The sequence below is a fragment of the Mrakia frigida genome (assembly GCF_051309035.1).
Source record: "Mrakia frigida strain ATCC 22029 unplaced genomic scaffold BDY24scaffold_16, whole genome shotgun sequence".
NCBI classification, from domain to species: domain Eukaryota; kingdom Fungi; phylum Basidiomycota; class Tremellomycetes; order Cystofilobasidiales; family Mrakiaceae; genus Mrakia; species Mrakia frigida.
This window is the reverse complement of record NW_027481265.1, coordinates 380,238-398,321: the sequence shown is the minus strand read 5'-3', so window position 1 is coordinate 398,321 and position 18,084 is coordinate 380,238. Positions and strand designations below refer to the sequence as shown.

Genomic DNA, 18,084 nt, shown 5'->3' with positions numbered 1-18,084 from the left:
ACAATCGCAGAGATGTACGAGCTACTGTATGGTAAGCACTTGAAGAGAGAGTACAAGCTTTTATACCTCTGAGTATCGAGGATTCCAAAGAGGCGAACGAAAACTTGACCGATCGATGAGTCCCCTCTTCTTTCTCTCTTCGTTTTCCCTCCGAGCTCGAAGCAGCCGTGTTGTCATTAAGAGGTCGTCAAGAAAGAAAGAAAAGATCAAAGAGATAGAGTAGAAAACTAAGCAGCAGTAGCAAACAAGATCGAGCGAGCAGCGTTGAGAGCAGCCTCCTCCCACTTCGACGCGTCCTCTCCGTTCCCTTCGTCGAAAGCCGCTTTGAAGACCGTTCGGATCTGCTTCGATCTGGAAGACGCCGACAGAGAAAGAGGATGATCAGTCACTTAAACGTGAGACGGAGATGGAGAGCGAAAAAAAAAAACGTCAAGCTCACCTGGCGACGGCGTTCTTCTCCTGAACCAACGCCTCCATCGCACTCGACTGTCGTTGGGCCTCCTGGAGAACAGCGTCGGGGACTCCGGCGAGTCGAGCACACTCCACTCCGAAGGAAGCTTTGGCGAGACCTGTAGGATAGCACAGAGCGAGGACGGGCCAAGTTAGCGGGCGAGGAGAAGAAGATCGTCACACTCCTCCGCTGGACGAACCTGGAGCCAGAGAGTACAAGAAAGTGATAGCCGAGCTTCCATCGGGTCGAGGAGTCTGTCGATAGCCCATATGCCAGTTTGAGACGTCGACGAGCTGGAGAAGAACGAGCATGAGCGTCAGCAATCGAAGCGAAAGGACGGAGAGAACAACGGAAGAGCTCACTTGTTTCGAAAGTGATGTGGCGACTAGAGGGTAGTGGGTTATAAAGAGGGTGTGAGATTGAACTTGAGTGACGAGGTGATGAAGAACGGCCTGAAGAAGAAAACAAAGAAAGGGAGGTCAGACGCGTCGACGCGTTCGTGTACTCGAACGATCGTCTCACCTCAGCGATAGCCATTCCGTCGAAGGTGGACGTTCCTCTGCCGAGTTCGTCCAGGATAACGAGAGACTTCGAGGTCGCCGTTCGAATGATGTCCGAAGTCTCGCTGATCTCGACCTTGAGGGAAGGTGAAGGCGGTCAAAGTCAGCGACGTTCAAAGGCAGAGGAAGGAGACGGACTCACCATGAAAGTACTCTTCCCGCCTACTAGATCGTCGTTGGCTCCCATTCGAGTCAGAATCGCATCATGAACACCGAGCTTCACCGACGAGGCGGGGACGTAGGATCCGATTTGAGCGAGCAAGACGGTGAGCGCTACTGCTCGAACGAGCGACGACTTTCCTCCCATGTTGGGACCGGTGATGATCTTCGTCCTGCCATGAGACGTACTGAGATGGACGTCGTTCTGTTGGAGTGAGAAAAGGAAGAGAGGTCAGCTCCCGTCGTACTGAGAAGAGTCGACGCAACTCACGGGAACGTAGGTCTCGTCCTTGAGAGCGGCGACCATAGGATGGAATCCTCCTTCGATGTCGAGCTGATGTTCATCGGTGAAGATGGGTTTGGTGAAACCAGGCTGGGTAGCGGTGATGGCGAGGGAGATGAGACAATCTGGTCGAAGAAAGAAAGGGGTCGTCAGCTTCAACTCTCCAAGTTGAAGGAAAGAGAAGAAACGTACCCAGCGTCGATAGATTCTCGGCAACGACTCTGAAGACGTCGAAGGACTCGGTGACTTCTCCAAGGAAGTCGAGGAAAGCAGCTTGAGCTTCAGCTTCGAGGGTTTCTCTGTGCCGTTCCTTCTCCTTGAGGATGTTCAGGACCTGTGGCGTATGGAATCTTACGAGAGCCTTGGTGGAAGAGACCTTAATCCAGCTGATGGGGACCTGCAAGGTCGATCGAAAAAGGTGAGTCAGAGGAAGCGACAGAGGAAGAGGAAAGAGAGGTCGGACCAACCTTCTTCGCGTCCCCAGTTCGAGTCTCGATGAGGTTATCGACTCCGTTGATCGAAGTGTAGGCAGCAGAAGGTCGTTTGAGGATCTTCCTGATCTCCGTAAGTTGCTCGTCCAGCTCCTGATCGCACACGGAGATCATCTGTGAAGGCGAAAGGGAGGAGCGGTCAGCTCGTCGATTTCTTCGCCGTCTTCGAGGCAACAGATGAGCAAAACTGAGTACAGCTGCTCACATCCTGAGCGTCGGCGATAGCTTCGTACTTCGAGTGATCCCTCCAAAGCTCAGCCTTCAAACCCTCCTTCGCCCTCTTCTCGTCAATCGCCTCCAACAGCACCTTCAGCGGTTCGACGACCGTTCCAAAGCTATCCACGATTCCCTTGAGCAGCGGACTCTCAAACTGTTGATCTCCAGTCGTCTCCGAAAACATGCCGACGCGTTTGAGAGCGAGGAGGATCGAGATGAGTTCTGCGGGAGTTGATCGTCCGTACTGGATTCGAACGAGTCCTCGAGGGAGATCTGGGAGGGTTTTGAGCAGAGTTTTGAGAGGTGGGACGAGGGAGGAAGAGTCGTCGAGGAGTTCGGAGACGGCGTTGGATCGAAGGTCGAGCTCGCTGATGAAGAGGACGGCGGGAGACGGGTGAGTTTGGGAAGAAGAGGACCTTCCGACGAGGCAGGAGTAAGACGCACGATTTCGCGACGAGAGGTCGACCGACCCATTCCCTCAGCATTCGTTTCCCCATCCCTAGACGAAAAGAAAGTCGAGAGTACAAGTGAGCGAAGGTTCGAAGGAGAAGAAAAGAGGAGAAGAGAAGAAGGACGAACGCGTCGAGCAATGATCAAGCAACCACAGCAAGCTTCCCTTCTGACCCCCGTCGTCCGAGTTTCGGTAAACCTCGAGGTTGTTGAGTGTTGTAGCGCTGAGAAGGAAGGTGTTGAATCGGTTGAACCTTTTGAAGGAGGATTTGGTATGAAGGAGAGACGAGGAGAGCTTGAACTCTGCAACACGGAACGAGGTCAGTTCCGCTCGTTCTCGTAGCTAGGAATCTACGATGCGATGATCGAGATACACACCTTCTAGGTACCTGATGACATAGGCTAAGGCGAGCACCACTCCCTTGGGGAACTCCGTCACGTCTGCAACCTCCTCCTCTCCCTCGTGTTCGACGATTCGAGCCTTCTTCACGTAGAAGTTTTGGACGAAGCTTGAAGCGTAGGAGTAGTCGAGATCGGTCTCGATCCTCTCGACTCGGATTCGATCGCTCAGGTTGCTCGAGCTGCAGGAAGAAGAAGGAAAGGGTCAGCTTGGTCGAGCACGACGAAAGGTCTGAGAAGCGCCGCACCTTCGATCGATGAACGTAGCGAGCATCTTCTCCGTAGGTTTGGAAAGCTTGGCCGATGGAAGGAGAAGCTCGAGAGGTTGGATGTGCGTCATTCGAGTCTTTATTGAGAGACAGCAACGCAAGGAACTGAAGTCAGCGCGGCATCGTGTCCTCCTCGCTCCTTGGACTTGACTGACCTCCAACTCCTTCCTCATGCTCGAATCCGTAAACTCGTCCCAAAGCACATCTCCCGTCGAAGGCACAACTGACACCAACCCAAAAGTCACCTCTTCTCCCTCCCTCTCCTTCCCTTTCCCCTTCTTGGACGACGACGACGGACTCAGTTCGACGATCGCGACGAGAGCGTTCGAAGGAGGAACCGCTGAGGGGAAGACGAGAGAGCCACTGTCGAGGGAGGAGATCTCGTCGACGTAGCTGCAAGAGAGAAGGAGTGAAACAAGGTCAGAGCAGGAAACAAAGGTGATAACGAGAGAGGAGAAGTCTCACGTTGCGGAGGTGTAGACATTCGTGAGCTTCCTCGTGAAGGGAGTGTTCCTGTTATCTCCAGCTTTCTTCAGGGCTGCCGTCTCAGTCTGTCGAATCACTCCGACCTTGTATCCGTTGGCGATGAGGTTCTTGATATCTGTGGGAGGAAGAGAAAAAGTCAGGCGGCGGCGGGAGGAGGAAAGAGAGGACGAGGACGAACGGATCTCGAGTCGGTGAACCGGGATGGAAGCCTCGTAGAAGTTTCGACTGGGGAAGGATACGATGTTGAGGTGCTTGGCTGCGATCTGCGAAAAAGGGATTAAGGGAGAGAATGTGAGAAGGTCGGACGATGGCGAACGGACGCGACCTCGCATCGCTCACCTTCGAGTCCTCTCCGTAGAACCTAGAAGCGAGGAAGCCTGATCAGCTCGGAATCTCAAGGTCAGAGCTACGATACACTGACTTCATCTTGTAACCGACTTCGAAGATCAGAAGCATCCCAGGATGAGCCGCCTTCGCCTCCAGAACCTGTTCGAAAAGCAAACGCGTCAATCTCACCCTCTTCTTCGACGCGACCCAAATGTCAAAGCAACCCCCCAACGCGTCGACTTCACAATCTCAGACGAGTCTAGCTTCCCTCCTGAGTTCCTCGGATCTTCAAAAGACGCGAAAGAGACTCACCTGCTTCTCCATAGGCGTCCAGGTCATCCCTGAGGGACCCACCGCCTCGAGCTTCTTCTTCCCTCCCTTCCCCACCTCCTTCCCTTTCCCCTTCTCTTTAGCCGTGAGCTTCTCCTTCAAGTTCTTCATCTTCTGCCTACTACCGCTCTCGTCTTTGTCCTCGTCTTCGTTATCGTCGTGGTTCCCTCCCTCGTCTTGACCGTCTTCTCCTCCTAGTCCGAGCTCATCTGCCATGTCGAGATCGAGACTCTTCCTTCTTCCAAAGTTCCTCCCTAGGAGCTTAGCCTTGAAAGCTTCGTGTCTCTGGGATCTAGCGATGGTTTGAGGAGGAGTGGGTTGCTGTTGTTGAGTTGCTGGAATGAGCTGATCGTCGTCGTCGACGACTTCCATCGGAGCTGGAGGGGGTCTGAAGGCGAACTGCTGGAGGGCTTCGTGGGAGGATCGGACGGCTTGTTTCCCTTTGAAAGTAGAAGAGGTGGTGGAAGAGGGTCCTGCTAGGGGTTGCTGGTGCTGGGTTTGATTCGGACGAGAGGAGGAGGAGGAGCTCGAGGTCGGGAAGAAGGACGTTGAGGTGGAAGCTGAAGCCGATGGAGCTGAAGGTCGTTTGACAGGAGAGCCTGGTGGAGATGGTGATGGAGTATCATCGATGACTATGGGTTCTGCTGCTGTTGCTGGAGGGAGAGGTAGCAGGAGCGAGGAAGAAGGCGAGGCTTCTCGTTTGACTCTTTTGGCTTGAGGTTGATGAGAGGAGGTGGAGGGGAGGGAGGAGGAAGGCGATTCTTTCCGTTTGAAGAAGGAAGAGATGGAAGGTTGATTCTTGGAAGGGGCTGCAGCTTTGGGAGCCATGCTGGGAAGTCGGTCTTGAACCAGGGAGGGGAGTAGAAGGCGGTTGAGGAGAAAGAAGGAAGGAAGGGAAAGAGGAGGTGAGCTTCGTTCGTTCTCTTGAGCTTCGTTTGCTTCCGTCCCTTTGCGCCCACAATCTTCAAAACTTCGACTTCTTGAATTCTCTCAAACAGGTTCAGATCTTCCCAACCTCAGCTTTCGCCCAAAAAAAAAGTAGGATCAAACCCCGACTCGCCGCTCTGGCCAATCAGCCCACCACCAAGTCCTCCGATCTTCTCCCTTCGTCCCTCCCAACCACCACTCCCTCCCCCCTCCCCCTTCTTCACCATGTCCGCCCCTGAGGAGCCCTCCCCTGTCATGACCTCCTTCCAAGCTATCATCGCCGAACACGCTTCAGAAGGATGGGAAAAGCTATGGAAAGCAACGACGACACCTTGGGACAAAGGGTTCGCGAATCCTCCTCTGGTTGCCCTTCTGGAGAAGGTCCCTCAAGAGGTCAAGATGCCCGAGAAGGGACAAGCTGGGATCAGGACTTTGGTAGCTGGCTGCGGTAGGGTGAGTAAAAAACCTCTAACAATCTTGTCTCGTAGAGAGAAAGGAGGGACGACGAATCCGCTCAAGCTCACCACTTCCTCCTCCTCCTCCTCCTCTTCTTTGCCTTACTCGTCTCTTCTTTCCTCAGGGCTACGACGTCGAAGCTTTCTCTCGTCTAGGAGGATGGGACTCCTGGGGTCTCGATCTGTCTGAAACAGCCATTGAAGAAGCGAAGAGGTGAGAGTCCATCTCTTCCTTCTCCTTTCCTCCTCCTCCATCTCCTCCAAAGTCCATCTCCTCCCTCGCTGATGACCCTCCTCCTTTACCACTCTCTCTCCTCTTTCCTCAGCTGGTACTCCTCCCTCCCCACTCCTTCCACGCCCATCGGACCCGTCTCCTTCCACGCTCTCGACTTCTTCACCTTCGATCTCCCTTCCGGAGCCTTCAACCTCGCTTTCGACAACACCTTCCTCTGCGCTCTCCCTCCCTCCCTCCGTTCAGCCTGGGGAACTCGCTACGCTGCCCTCCTCCCTTCCCCTGGTTCCCTGCTCATCACGAGAGCGTACCCTCTCATGGACGCTGCGGAGATGGCGAAGGGGACCGGTCCTCCGTGGGGACTGAACATGGAGATCTACCAGACGTTGTTGCCGGAGGAGAGCTGGAAGAAGGTCTGGGACGGGGAGGGAGGGGAGAAGGGACGGTTGGTTGTTTGGGAGAGGGTTTAGTGTGTAGTAAGGAGTGTGATCTCGGAGCGACATGTCGGTTTCTGTGCTCAAGAGAACGGAAGAGAGGAGAGAGGACGGCGACGCGTCGCCTGTCGGGCAGCAGATTCAAGATCGGGCTCGAAGTCCGAGAGAAAGTAGCGTGGACGTCTAATGAGACGAAGTTTCTAGCAGGTGTGCTCTCATAGAGTCGAGGTGGTAAGGATCTGAGAGGGGAGGCAAACGGCGTCGAGACGCGACGACCCCGACTCTCGACCATCAACCCGTCGTGAAGCTACTTGCGTGTGAGCTCGAAGGCAGAGAGATGGATTCTCTTTGAGAAGACACTGGCAGAGAGCAAAGAAATGACCTGTCGTCGAGATTTAACACTCGTCCCTCCCCTGCGCCCCGTCTCTCTCCCTCCTCCAGCCTCAACGTCCACCAACTTTTGAGCTGACCTGTTTCTTCTCTCTCGTGCTCCTCAGATAGGATGATGGGACTCCAACGACTGGAGGTGTCGATCTCGAAGGAAGAGCTCCCTGATCCAGAGCCGAGGGTCAACCTTGAGAGTCGAACGGATGAGACGGGAAGTACGAGAGGCCGCTGTGAGTTAGAAGGCTCCTCACCAGCTTCCGATCCGATAGAGCTCTATGCTGATCATCTTGCTTCACCTTCTCTTCGAACCCAGCTGACTCTCCGGAGGAGAGGAGGAAGAGGAGACCGTGAGACGACGACGCGCGCGACGACCGCTTTGGACCGATGCGCTGCTTGCTTTACGCCTTGATGTACACGATTTGATGACGACCTTCCATGCTGATACTTTCAAGATGCAGATATCCTTTCGAACAGAGAAAAGGAGGATCAACGAGGCGAAGAGGCTTGGGGACAGAAGGGTTCGCGGTCGAGGGAGGAGGAGGAGTTGTCGATGAACGTTGAGGCTTCGTTCTTTTCCCTTCCCTGGGCTTTGATGCATTTTTGTCCAGTTTCCAACCACCCTCAAGCAATCCTGAAAGGATTCCAAACCATATCGAGAAAGATTCTTTACACCCCTCGCCCATGTTTACTTTTCTTTTAAACGCCTAGTTCCTCGATCGACCCAACCTCGTCGAGCTCTCATCTTCCCTCCCTTCCTTTCCTCTCACTCTCTCCCATCCATCCCCCCCTCCCCCTTTTTCCTTGACGATGTTCCCTCATCAACAACAACAGCAGACTCAGCATCCGCATCATCTCCAGCAGCAACAGCAACAACAGCAGCAACTTCACCAGCAAGGGATGTCCCAGCAGCAGAGGATTCCTCCTCCTCCTTCCCAGCCCGTTCCGTTCAACCCTCAACAGCAACAGCACGATCAACAGCAGGCTCATCTCGCTCAGCAGCAGCAACAGCAACAGCAACAGCAACAGCAAGCTCCTCGATATGCTTCTCGACAGGCGTTTGGAGGAGGAGCGGGAGGAGTTGGAGGAGTTGGAAGGGTCGTGGGAGGAGTTGGAGGACAGCAGGTTAACGCTGCTGGAAGCTCGACGACGACAGCTCTTTCGGATGAGTATCTGTGAGTCTAAACACAATCCATCCGTCTCTCTATACACATCCTTGATCGTCTTAGCTTTCTTGATAAGAAAAACGAGGGGTCTTTGAAAGAGCTAACTTCGTTCCCTCTCCTCCCCCTTCGTTCGCCAGATCGCTTCCTTCCGCGGACGTGACGAGCTACTACACTCCCTTCCTACCCTCCTTCTCGATTCCTCCTTACGCCTCCGGTTCAGGATCGGGCTCTTCAGCTCTGGGTCTGGGTGATCTTGGGAGAGGGTTGAACGAGGACGTGGAAGCTGTTGCTGGAGCGAGGGAAGGGAATCGAGGGAACAAGCTCAAGAAGGGAGCGAGATGGGTCAGGAGAGGGAAGGCTGTCGCTTGGGGGATGGGAGTAGGAGAGAGGGAGGTGAGTACATGCGCGGGGTCTTGGTTAAATGATTTTTTGGGGGAGAGTGGATGGTGAGGTGGTAGAGAGGGAAGGAAAGACTCTCCCTCGGCTGAGTCGCCGGAGCGAAGAAGCTCGCACTCTTCTTTCTCCTTCTCCTTCTCCTCCCCTCCCATCTCCTCTCGACCTTCTAATGTGCAGCAAGCTGACTCTCTCTTCTTCTTCTTCTTACACAGGCCGAAGATCGTCTCCGAGCTCGTCTGCGTCTAACGCTCTCTCATCACCTCCCAGCCTCCCTCCGTCCAGCCAGCTCTCCTCCTCGTTCACCCTCGCCTCCTCTCCTCTCGCATCTTCGTTCTCCCTCCCCGCCTCCACCTCTGTCGTCCACCTCCCTCTCGTACCTCCTCTCCCCACCGAGATCCTTCACCGAGATCGTCTGCTCTCCAGCGATGAGGCACACGTTCGCTTCCGGTCACCTCGAGGACGCGTTGGGAAGGACGGCGGGAGAGTTGATCGAGGGAGAGACCGGGCTGTTGAAGGCGCTGGGAAGGTTCTTTGAGGAGTGTAGGGAAAGGGGAGTCGGCAGGGAGGAGGTTGCCAGGGGAACAGAGGCGAACGGGGAAGAGGAGAGCGAGGAGGAGGAACCGATGGTCGTTGAAGCTGAGGTTCAGGTTCAGGTTCAGGTTGAGCTCGAAGCTGCTGGATCAACACCGATGGATACGGATCTCCCACCTCTCCCTCTCCCTCTTCCTGTTCCTATTCCTACAACGAACGGACTCGATCATCCCCTCGACGACGCCCTTCCTCCTCCTCCTCCTCCTCCTTCCAACGGAACAGTCGAAGCAGCCTCACCTTCCAACGTCCCTCCTCCTCCTCCGACCACCGAACCTCCTCTCACCACCGCCGACGCCCAACTCCCTCCCGCTCCTCAAGAGCAACCAACCCCGATCGGCTCCCCTCCTCCTCCTCCTCCTCCTCTCTCTCCCCCCACCAATCCCGACGACGCCTCCGGCTCCGCGTCCTCCTCCTCCCACCTCTCGGTGCTCGAACGAATGTTCATCACGCCCGAAGGGATCGATGCCCTCGGACCCGTCGAGGAGATCAGAGTCAGGTTGGGGTTGATCCCGCCTCCGCCCGTCGCGGTGCTCAACATCGAGATGCAGAAGGAAGCGCTGTACAGGGGGATGGACGCTTTGGTGAGTCGTCGTCGTCGTCGTCGAGTTACCGTTACCGTTCGCTTTTCAAACGGTCGAGTTCCAGAGAGAAGCTGACCCTTTCGGTGGGTTGGACGTTTTGGTTTGCAGGGCGAGCTCCTGGCTGATTCTCGAGAGTACGTCGAGAGACTGGAGGAGGTGAGGGAGAGGTTGGCGGGCGTGGGGAGGGGGAGGAAGAGGGTTTGGAGGGAGGTGAGGGAGAGGTGTGTGGAGAGTGGAGAGTTGGGAGACGAATGAGCGCCGACGGTGCGTGCGGTGGTCTTTCTTTCGCTTTGCCTTCTTTGGGCTGGTTTGCTTTTTGTTTGAGTCTTTCTTCTTCTTCTTCTTTCATGTCTTTTTTTTTCACACTTTTTCTTGGTCTGCTATGAAGGAACTATCGGAAAAAGAAACGAGCGCGACTAGATACTTCAAGCTCGAAAACGAGTCGAAGTGAGCTCGACCTTCCTTCTCCTCCCTTCCCTTGCCTCTTTCCCCCAACCCGCATCGACCCTTTTCCTCCGAGGAAGAAGTGAGCCCCCAGAGACATTCTTCTACAGCCCCGTCAAAAACATTTCCTCGACTGAACTCCTTTCCCTCCTCCTTTTCTCCAGCTCAACCGAACCGAACCCTCTCTCCCAGAATCGATTCGCCGTCGACCAGCCCTCCCTCCGCCTTTCCTCCTTCCTTCGACTTGGACTTCCCGACCTTCCCTCTACCCACCATCGTGAGCTTGATTCTCGAATCTCACCTTCTCTCAGAACTCCTCCTGAGCTCCATCCGACCTGATTCGCATGCTTTTTCGTTTCCTTGCGCTGTCTCGATTTGGCCTGGCTAGCGTTCAGTTCTTGGAAGTTTGAGTCGAGCTCAACCTTTCCTTTCCTTCCTTCCTCGATCCTTTCGTTCCGTCGTAAGCGTCCTTCACACACCAGCAACTCCTTCTCAGAGCTTCCTACTGATGCGTCCGTTCATATTCGATCTGCTGCAGTGTGTGTGTGTCAAGAATGAGGTCGATCCTACTTCAAACTCGACGGACGACGAGCTCGAGATCCCTCCTCCTCCCTCGACTTCCCTCCTCCTCTCTCTCTCGTCGATTCAACTCCACTATCCTCTCTTCGGATCCAACCAGCACCTTAAAAACAACAACAACAAATCCATCCTCCTCTTTACCTTTCTCGTCCCATGAGCTTCCAGCATCAACCTCGACCTCCTCCTCCAAAGAACTCTCTCCTCCTCCTCCCCTTCCCGTCTCCTCTTCGTCGACCACCGCCTCCCCAGCCCCAGCAGCACCCGCATCTACCTCGAAGGAAAATTCCAAACCCGTCCGCTGGTACTCTCACGTCTCGTTACACAACCGGAGGGCAAGAGCGAGAGCTCTCGTGGACCAACTCGAACAAGGAGGAGGAGGAGCAGGAGATCCCGACTTCCTCGCCGAAGCTGGAAGGCTCACGAGCTCTCTCCACCGCTTCTCATGGCCTACCGACGAGGATATCCGCCTTCTCTCAACCATCTACGTAGCCATGTCGAAATCGCCAGCAGCACCAGAGGAGGAAGAAGAGAGGAGGAGGATCCAGGGCCAACGTCTTCTCAGACTGTTGATCCTCTTCACTCGTCGCTTGGAGATCAAGTCGGACTCGTTCGTTGGTTCGCTTCGCTCGGTTCTACAACACTCTCATCCTATGGAAGGGGAACTCGCTTGGGATTCACCTACGTTCAGGTCGTTGGCGGTCAACCTGGCGGCGGGAGCGACGAACGCGTCGGAAGCCGTTGAGATCGTCGAGGGACTGAGGAGAGCGAGTCCTTCCTCGTTCACGGACATGGAGTTCGAGGAGGTCCTTCAGTCTATCGGACGAGTTGAGGATTGGACGACGACGACGAGGAATAGTTTCGACGACCTCCCTTCGTTCCCCGATCCGATCCTCCCTCCCGCCCAACCTCCGTTTCAACCCTCTCCTCCACCTCCACCTTCCAACCCTCCCACCCCTCCTCTACCATCCTCGAAACCCCGTTATCCCGTTCCTTTACCACCTACCCTCATCTATCCCTTCGCTTCAGCCCCTCCTCCCCGTCCACCTCCCACCCCTCCCCCTCAACCCCCCTCGACGCTCCAACCCGTCACGCCCGAGCGTCTCCTCAAGTTCTCTCGAGTCCTCTCAACCGCTCCTCCTCCAACCGTCGAGGACCTCCAAACCGCTCTCGACCTCTTCCAACAAGCCTACGAGCCTCAGGAGGAATCCGGGAAGAGAACGAAACGTCCCCTCCTGTTTGAAACCGTCGTTCGGATCCTCGTCTATGCGAATCGAGGCCGAAGTCCTCCTGATCCTCGAGGGAAACGTCATTTCGGAGGACTCGTAGCCAGGATCGTAGCGGAACTGCTGTCCAGTCATCATCTCGTCGTCCCTGTCAGCTTGGAATCCCTCGGGGTGGACTTCCAGACGGAGCTGCTTCCGCTCGTGAGGAGGCTGCGAAGGAGGAACCGGGTTCGTTTCTTTGCGGAGACGTTCTACATCTGGAGGAAGGAGGATTACGGAGAGGAGGAGTTGAAGATCCTGGTGGAAGCGATGGATCGGTCGCAGAGGAAAGGGGAGGAGGATGGGGAACTGGCGACCTGGCAGGATTGGGAGAAGGGGTTCGAGGCGCGTTTGGGAGAGTTGATGGAGGAGGCGTCGTCGAGGAACAACCCCAACAGCAGCAAGAGGACGGACCTCGAATGGGTGGAAGAGTCGAAATCTCGTCTGGAGGAGGATCCTTCGGTGATCCGAGGAGCAGCGTACGCACGGATTTACAGTCGTCCCGTCCAAGCAACGCCGTCGTCGTTGGAGTCGGTCGTCGTCGCGTCCGAGCTCTACAGGAGATACGCTCCTTCCGATGGAGGACTTCCGCTCAATTGGAGACAGCACGGAGACGCTATCGTTCGGATCCTTCTCATCTTTGCCAACCATCGAGGACCCACACCTTCGTTCCAGGACCTCAAACCTCTCCTCGTCGATCTTCACCACCTCCCTCCTACCTTCATCCCCTCCACTCCTTCCTTCCCTTCGTTCGCACTCCCCCTCCTCCCCATCTCCACCAACGCCATCGAAGCCCTCGCCATCGTCGACTCGACCTTGCACGCTCAACGACTCGACCTAGCCGTCCTCCCCGACCTCTGGATCTCCTTCCTCGCCTCGATCGAACGACACGACCTCCCCGCCGACCCAGCTCTGATCCTCGATTCAGAACTCTTCCGTCTCGTCGATACCTCCTCTTCAGCCGAACCTGGCTTCGCTCTCGAGGACGTCATCCAGGTCTACCTTCGACGATGGAGACGCGTCACCGTCACCGTCAACCGAGGGAGCGACGACGACGCGGAGGAGAAGGAGAGGGTCGCGTTCGGACAGCTGGAGGAGTTGGTGAAGGAGCACAAGGAGAGGGAAGGTCGAAAGTGGGGGTCGTCCATCTTTGGGACGTTGATGGAGGTGCAGGCGGCGGTGAGGAGGGATTGGAACGCGGTGTTTAGGATCTGGGAGGAGTTGCAGAGGGGAGTCGGGTTGGATTCCAAAGCGGTGGAGATGGTGAGTTTTCTCTCTTTCTCTCTTCTCTTCTTTTCTCTCTCCTCGAAAGGAGGACCGACCCTTTTCCTTTTTTCGAGGTTCAACTACTCTTCCCCAAGCTGACTCTCCTCCACCGGCTTTTCTTTTTTTTTCCTTTCTTCCCTCAACAAACTCCTCAGTACCTCCTCGCCTGCCTAGAAACCTCCTCCCTCGACCGAGCCGACCTCCTCCTCTCCTCCTTCCGAACCCACCCGACCACGCTCCTCCCTCTCCTCACGCCTCCCAGCTGGTCTCTCTACTACTCCCTTCTCGTCAAAGTCAAAGAGTTGCCTTCCCTCGTGGAGAGCATCTCCTTCCAGGCGGGACCGAACGAACACGCGTCGCCGCTCGCGTTGGAGGATCTGGCGAAAGGGATCGAGCTGGCTAGGGAGGTGAAGGGCAAGGAGGGAGAGTGGGCAGAGAGGAAGATGAGGGAGGTGGTAGGGGAGGAGGTGTTTGAGGAGGGCGTGAGGAGGTGGGTGTTGGGAGGAGGAGGGAAGACGAGGAAGGAGAAGAGGGAGGAGAAGAAGAGGCAGGCTGGGTTGGAACTTGACTAGGGATCTTGTTTTGATGGGTCTTGGGTCGTGATTTTGAATCTTGGAGAGAGAAGAGTTTTCTTTCTCTTCTGATGAGGTTTTTCGAGTCGGGACGAGGATCAAAGAGGAGGCGGAAGGAGCGACGGAACCGAAGGAGCAAACGAAAAGGTTCAAGCGACTTGACTTCGTTCTTTCTCTCGCGCCACCTCCCAGCTCTCGATCGTAGGCAAGTCGTTAAATCAAAGTCAACCAAAAGAAAAGAAGAGAAAAGAGAACCAAAGATCGAACCGAAACGAAACGAGTCGAGCGAGCACAAACCAGCCTCAATGAAGGACCGCATGCTGCTGAGCGACATCAACGTACTCCCTCTTCCCTCCGATCGCCTCCGAGACAGCGTCCTGAACTTTCCCAGTAGCGAGAGCGACCTTCTCAGCCGCTCCTCCGGTGTGAGGGGCAAAGGTGTGAGGGTGGATGGGGACTTTGGCTCGAGCCTTGTTACATAAATGAAACGACGACGACGAGGAAGAAACGGAGTCGTCAGCGAGAGCTCGAGAGAGAAAGAAGCGAAAGGAAAGGGGATGTAGGGGTTGAGCTAACTTTGAGGAAGTCCTGAGTGAGTTTCTGGAGCCGAAGAGAAAGAAAAGGGAGGTTGAAGGAAGGAAGGAGAGTCAGTCTCCTTCTGTCGTCGACGCGTCGATTTGAGACTGAGGTTCGATCTCGACGACTCACCGTGTTCTCCTGCTCCGAAAGCTGCTTCAAGAGCTTAGGGAGATGAACCTCCTCCTCCTCCTTTGCATGAGCGAGGAAAGCTTCGACGGCTTCCTTCATGAGAGCATCGTAGTTCGGGTTGGTGAGTCGAGTGGAATCCGCGGTGGCGATGAGCGTAGTGATTCGCTTGTGATCGTCTATCCATCGCAAGGGGGGGAGAAGAAGTCAGGTTCTGATGGGAAGATAGAAGAACAAAGGAGAGGAAAGGGAAGAAGGAGAGGAAGGAAGCTCACCCTGATCGAGCTTGACCTCCTCGAGCATTCCTTTCGTCTTGAACATCGGATAGACGGTGAGCTCCTCTGCCTCGGAGTGAACGGTGATCTCTCGGACTAGAGTGTTCGCGAGAGCGAGTCTCTGGGTGGTACTGCCTCCGGTCCCAAAGCGAGTCCAAAGATCGCGGATGTTGTCGTGCTGAAAACGAAACGAAGAGAGGTTGGAGAAGGTCAGCGACGACGCGACGGAAAGATCGAGGACGAGAGAGAGGAAGGAACGAACGTCGATCTTGATCTCCTGGAAGATGTCGAGGATGGTGGGAGCTCCGGTAGCCATTTGATGGATCTAAGAAGGGAGGAAAGGGAAAGAAAGGGAAAGAAAGGAAGGAAGGTGGAGAGCCGGACGAGACGGAGCGTAGGGAGGACGACGTGAGAGAGAGAGTTGGTGAAGGGAGGAGAAGAGAGTCAGCTTCCTGAGGTTAACAAGCATACACGGACGGGTTCATACGTACCTGTTTGAAGGAAAGTTGGTTTGGGAGGTGTGGTGGTTTGAGGAGAAGAAGGAAGAAGGGGGAGAAGGAAAGGAAGAAGAGGGAGGGGACGTGAAGTCAAGTGACAAATCACATTTCTCTCTTCTCACACCCTGGCAACGAGAAAAAACTTCAAACTCGGATCTAAAAGCAAAGTAAAAAAAGATGAGGAAGAGAGATGCCAGGCGGGAAAGAAAGCAGGGGCGGGGATTACGAGCAAAACAAAGGGCGAACAAGATTCGAAACAAAAGCGACGCGTCGAACGAGGAAAAATAAGCAACGAGAAAGCAACAAACGAAGAAAACAAAGAAGACATGTTCGTAGGACTACGAGTACTGAGGAGGCTCCTCCTGCTGAGTCATCCCTCCTTCCATTCCATCTCCAGCGTACGAAGGAGGCAGAGCTGCACCTTCTCCCTGTGCTCCTCCTCCTCCTCCTCCTCGTCTTCCATCAACACCCCCAGGGCCTGAGCTTCCCACTCCAACACCACCACTCCCACTAGACCCCTCTCCAGCAGCCAGCCCACTCGCACTCCTCCTTCCAGCCTCCAAAGCTCCGAATGTGGGAGGAAGGTCGTTCGGATCGTCGACTCTGGCCGAAGAAGACGCGCCCGCTCCTGCTAATGCTGCTCCTCCTCCTCCTGTACCCGCTCCTGACTCGATGGTAAGCGAGTGAATCATCTCCTCCATCTGTTCCACGGCCAAGCTCGAGATCTCTCCTTCCCTGGGAGGATCGACGCTCGAAGTGGTTGAGAACGAGATCGAAAGAGGAGGAGGAGGATCGGAGAATTGCTCGTATCCGTCGTACTCGATCCAGCTCGGTGGGAGGGAAGCTGGGTTGGTTGATGTCGAAGATTCCGGTTGGTGGATGGGAGGAGGGAGAGCCGAAGGAGCGTTGAGCGGTGAAGGTCGAAGAACGACTGCTGACGAGCGAGCGACGGAGGAGGGTTGCGTGTTGAAAGGAAACGGAGGGATCGGCGGTCCCAGGTTGAGGGAGGAGATGGAGGAGGAGGAGCTTGAAGCTTCGGATTCAAGGAAGGTAGGAGGAGGAGCGCTGGGAGATCGATGGTGGTGGTGGGAGGTGAGAGGTTGGAACGAGGGAGGCGGAGGAGGGAGTTCGGAGAACGGTGGAGGTTGAGAGGGCGAGGTCAACTCGTTGTTGATCGGGGACATGGGAGGAGGAGAATCGCTTGGGGGAGATGCTGAAGAGGTAAGGGTGTCCAGGTTGAGGTGGATCGAGGGAGGGTTGGATCCTACGACCGAAGGGAAGGGATCCGACGCGACGAAAGGAGGAGGATCCCCACCTGATCCACTCGCTCCTTCTCCGACCGATCCACTCGACGATGCTCTAAACGTCTCTCCTTCCCAACGACGTTCCTTCGACGGAGGAAAGGACGGCTCAGGAGGAACGGGAGGAGGGACCTCCGTCGACTCCGACGCGTCTTCCTCCTCCAACGACTCTCCTCCATCTACCGACGTGTCGTCCTCCAAATCCAAATCCCCAAGCACCTCGATCTCCTTCTCGATTTCCACCTCCTCCGGAGCCAGTCCGATGAACACCTTGACGAAGAACCTGGTCTCGAGAGCCTTCCCGTCGTCCCGTCCAACGAGGTTTCGTGTCGATTGCGAGAGGTGGCCACAGGAGAGCTGATAGGCCGACGAAGGGGACAGTGGAGGATGAAGGGAGAGCCGAAGCCTGATCGGAGAGATGGGAGAGAACCGACAGGACGCTCCCGTCGAGGTAAGGAGTGTACTGGCCGACGAGGAGGCGACTCCAAGGGACCGTCCGTTCGAGTTCGACGACGAGGTTGAAGCCTTCTCCGCTCCTTCCACCGAGACGACCCTATGCATCTCTGCCCTCACGTTCCGTAAACTGATCCCTCTCTCCAACGTCCCAGGTTGAGGTACAGGGATCTCGACCCAAACTCCAATCGTCTCGCTCTTCCTGACCCTCGTCTTTGCGAACCCAACTTTGACTGGGGTTGACGAGATAGGGAGAGGGATCTCGACCAACGCTGGATGAACGTCTCCTTCCTCTATCTCCTCGATGGAAGGTCCTGAAGGGCAGAGATGGATCTCCATCGTCTCCACGTGGGTCGTGCTCGGTTGTCGAGGGAGGGGAAGCGAGGAGGTGGGAGACGGGGACGACTCGGAGGACGAGGAAGCGACTGTGAGGGTCGCTGTGAGGTGGTAGGTGAGGTTCATGGTTGATTGGTGGAGACATTGGGGGAGAGTAGAGGGTATAGGGATGGAGAAACGTTGGGTTGGTCGAAAGGGCGGAGGACGAGGGCTGGAGGAGGAGGGCGTGAGGAAGGAGGAAGAGGAGGAGGATGACGAGGGTTCTGGAAGGAAAGGGTGCAAGGAATGAGACCGGTTGAAGAGGGTGACTGGCGAAGATTCTTCTGAAGTTGTTGAGAGGAGGGAGAGGGAGACGGATCTGGTAGGAAGTAAACGAAGGGAGGAGAAGGTCAGTCAGCGAGCGAGCTTTGGCCTTCCCTTCCTTTTCTTCGTTTCTATCGAGCTCAACGAACTGAGACTCCTAGAGCTCGTAGAGCTGAACTCACAGGGCCAAAACTCTACTACTAATTCCCTTGATCATGACTTCCCCTTCCACCTTCGCCTGTTTCCTCCCACGACCCAACCTTCCTCGAAGGAAAGTCGACCTCCCTTCCACTGGGGCGAGAAGGATCGAAACGGACTCAACACCAGCACTCGTGCTTGTCGAAATTGCCGAAGTCGTAGACGTGTAGGTCGGAGGCTCAATCCACGACATTCCTCCTTTGAAGCTTCCAGGGAGATCGGAGAGGAGAAGGAAGGGGAGAGGAGAGGAGAGAGGTGATGGACGTCGAGAGTTCAAGCTCAACACCGTCGACCTCCCTTCTTCGC

General features: G+C 55.5%; 5 protein-coding genes across 5 annotated transcripts; 2 read left to right on the top strand and 3 right to left on the bottom strand.

The window, feature by feature from the left end:
* Positions 1-227: 227 nt before the first annotated feature.
* On the bottom strand, positions 228-5,249 carry BDY24DRAFT_415385 (muts domain V-domain-containing protein; the record flags this gene model as incomplete). Its single annotated transcript, XM_076643443.1, has 20 exons — positions 228-351; positions 440-569; positions 651-744; positions 814-903; positions 974-1,087; positions 1,154-1,375; positions 1,442-1,578; positions 1,646-1,850; positions 1,921-2,058; positions 2,150-2,528; positions 2,605-2,659; positions 2,740-2,913; positions 2,989-3,191; positions 3,258-3,355; positions 3,434-3,671; positions 3,744-3,879; positions 3,943-4,027; positions 4,104-4,125; positions 4,186-4,250; positions 4,404-5,249. 20 exons carry the CDS (start codon positions 5,247-5,249, stop codon positions 228-230), a joined length of 3,555 nt encoding a protein of 1,184 aa, XP_076496504.1.
* A 354-nt stretch (positions 5,250-5,603) lies between these two features.
* On the top strand, positions 5,604-6,505 carry BDY24DRAFT_340714 (S-adenosyl-L-methionine-dependent methyltransferase; the record flags this gene model as incomplete). The annotated part of the gene is made up of 3 exons (XM_076637412.1): positions 5,604-5,801; positions 5,929-6,017; positions 6,130-6,505. 3 exons carry the CDS (start codon positions 5,604-5,606, stop codon positions 6,503-6,505), a joined length of 663 nt encoding a protein of 220 aa, XP_076496503.1.
* Positions 6,506-7,663: 1,158 nt separating this feature from the next.
* On the top strand, positions 7,664-13,710 carry BDY24DRAFT_415383 (uncharacterized protein; the record flags this gene model as incomplete). The annotated part of the gene is made up of 5 exons (XM_076643442.1): positions 7,664-8,028; positions 8,157-8,412; positions 8,628-9,587; positions 10,769-13,135; positions 13,294-13,710. 5 exons carry the CDS (start codon positions 7,664-7,666, stop codon positions 13,708-13,710), a joined length of 4,365 nt encoding a protein of 1,454 aa, XP_076496502.1.
* Positions 13,711-14,012: 302 nt separating this feature from the next.
* On the bottom strand, positions 14,013-15,006 carry BDY24DRAFT_340707 (uncharacterized protein; the record flags this gene model as incomplete). Its single annotated transcript, XM_076637411.1, has 5 exons — positions 14,013-14,180; positions 14,287-14,310; positions 14,419-14,594; positions 14,691-14,868; positions 14,953-15,006. The coding sequence occupies 5 exons, from the start codon at positions 15,004-15,006 to the stop codon at positions 14,013-14,015; spliced, it is 600 nt and encodes a 199-aa protein (XP_076496501.1).
* Positions 15,007-15,199: 193 nt separating this feature from the next.
* BDY24DRAFT_65622 (uncharacterized protein) lies at positions 15,200-18,084 on the bottom strand. Its single transcript, XM_076645041.1, has 2 exons — positions 17,763-18,084; positions 15,200-17,635 (listed from the first exon to the last, which is right to left on the bottom strand). The coding sequence occupies exons 1-2, from the start codon at positions 17,969-17,971 to the stop codon at positions 15,526-15,528; spliced, it is 2,319 nt and encodes a 772-aa protein (XP_076496500.1). The 5' UTR covers positions 17,972-18,084; the 3' UTR covers positions 15,200-15,525.

Bases quoted from the DNA above. Each gene is read 5' to 3' on its own strand.
- BDY24DRAFT_65622 (XM_076645041.1), bottom strand. From the start codon at position 17,971: ATGTCGTGGATTGAGCCTCCGACCTACACGTCTACGACTTCGGCAATT. The intron at 17,636-17,762 runs GTGAGTTCAGCT...ACTTCCTACCAG, and splicing joins AGTAGTAGAGTTTTGGCCCT to ATCCGTCTCCCTCTCCCTCC.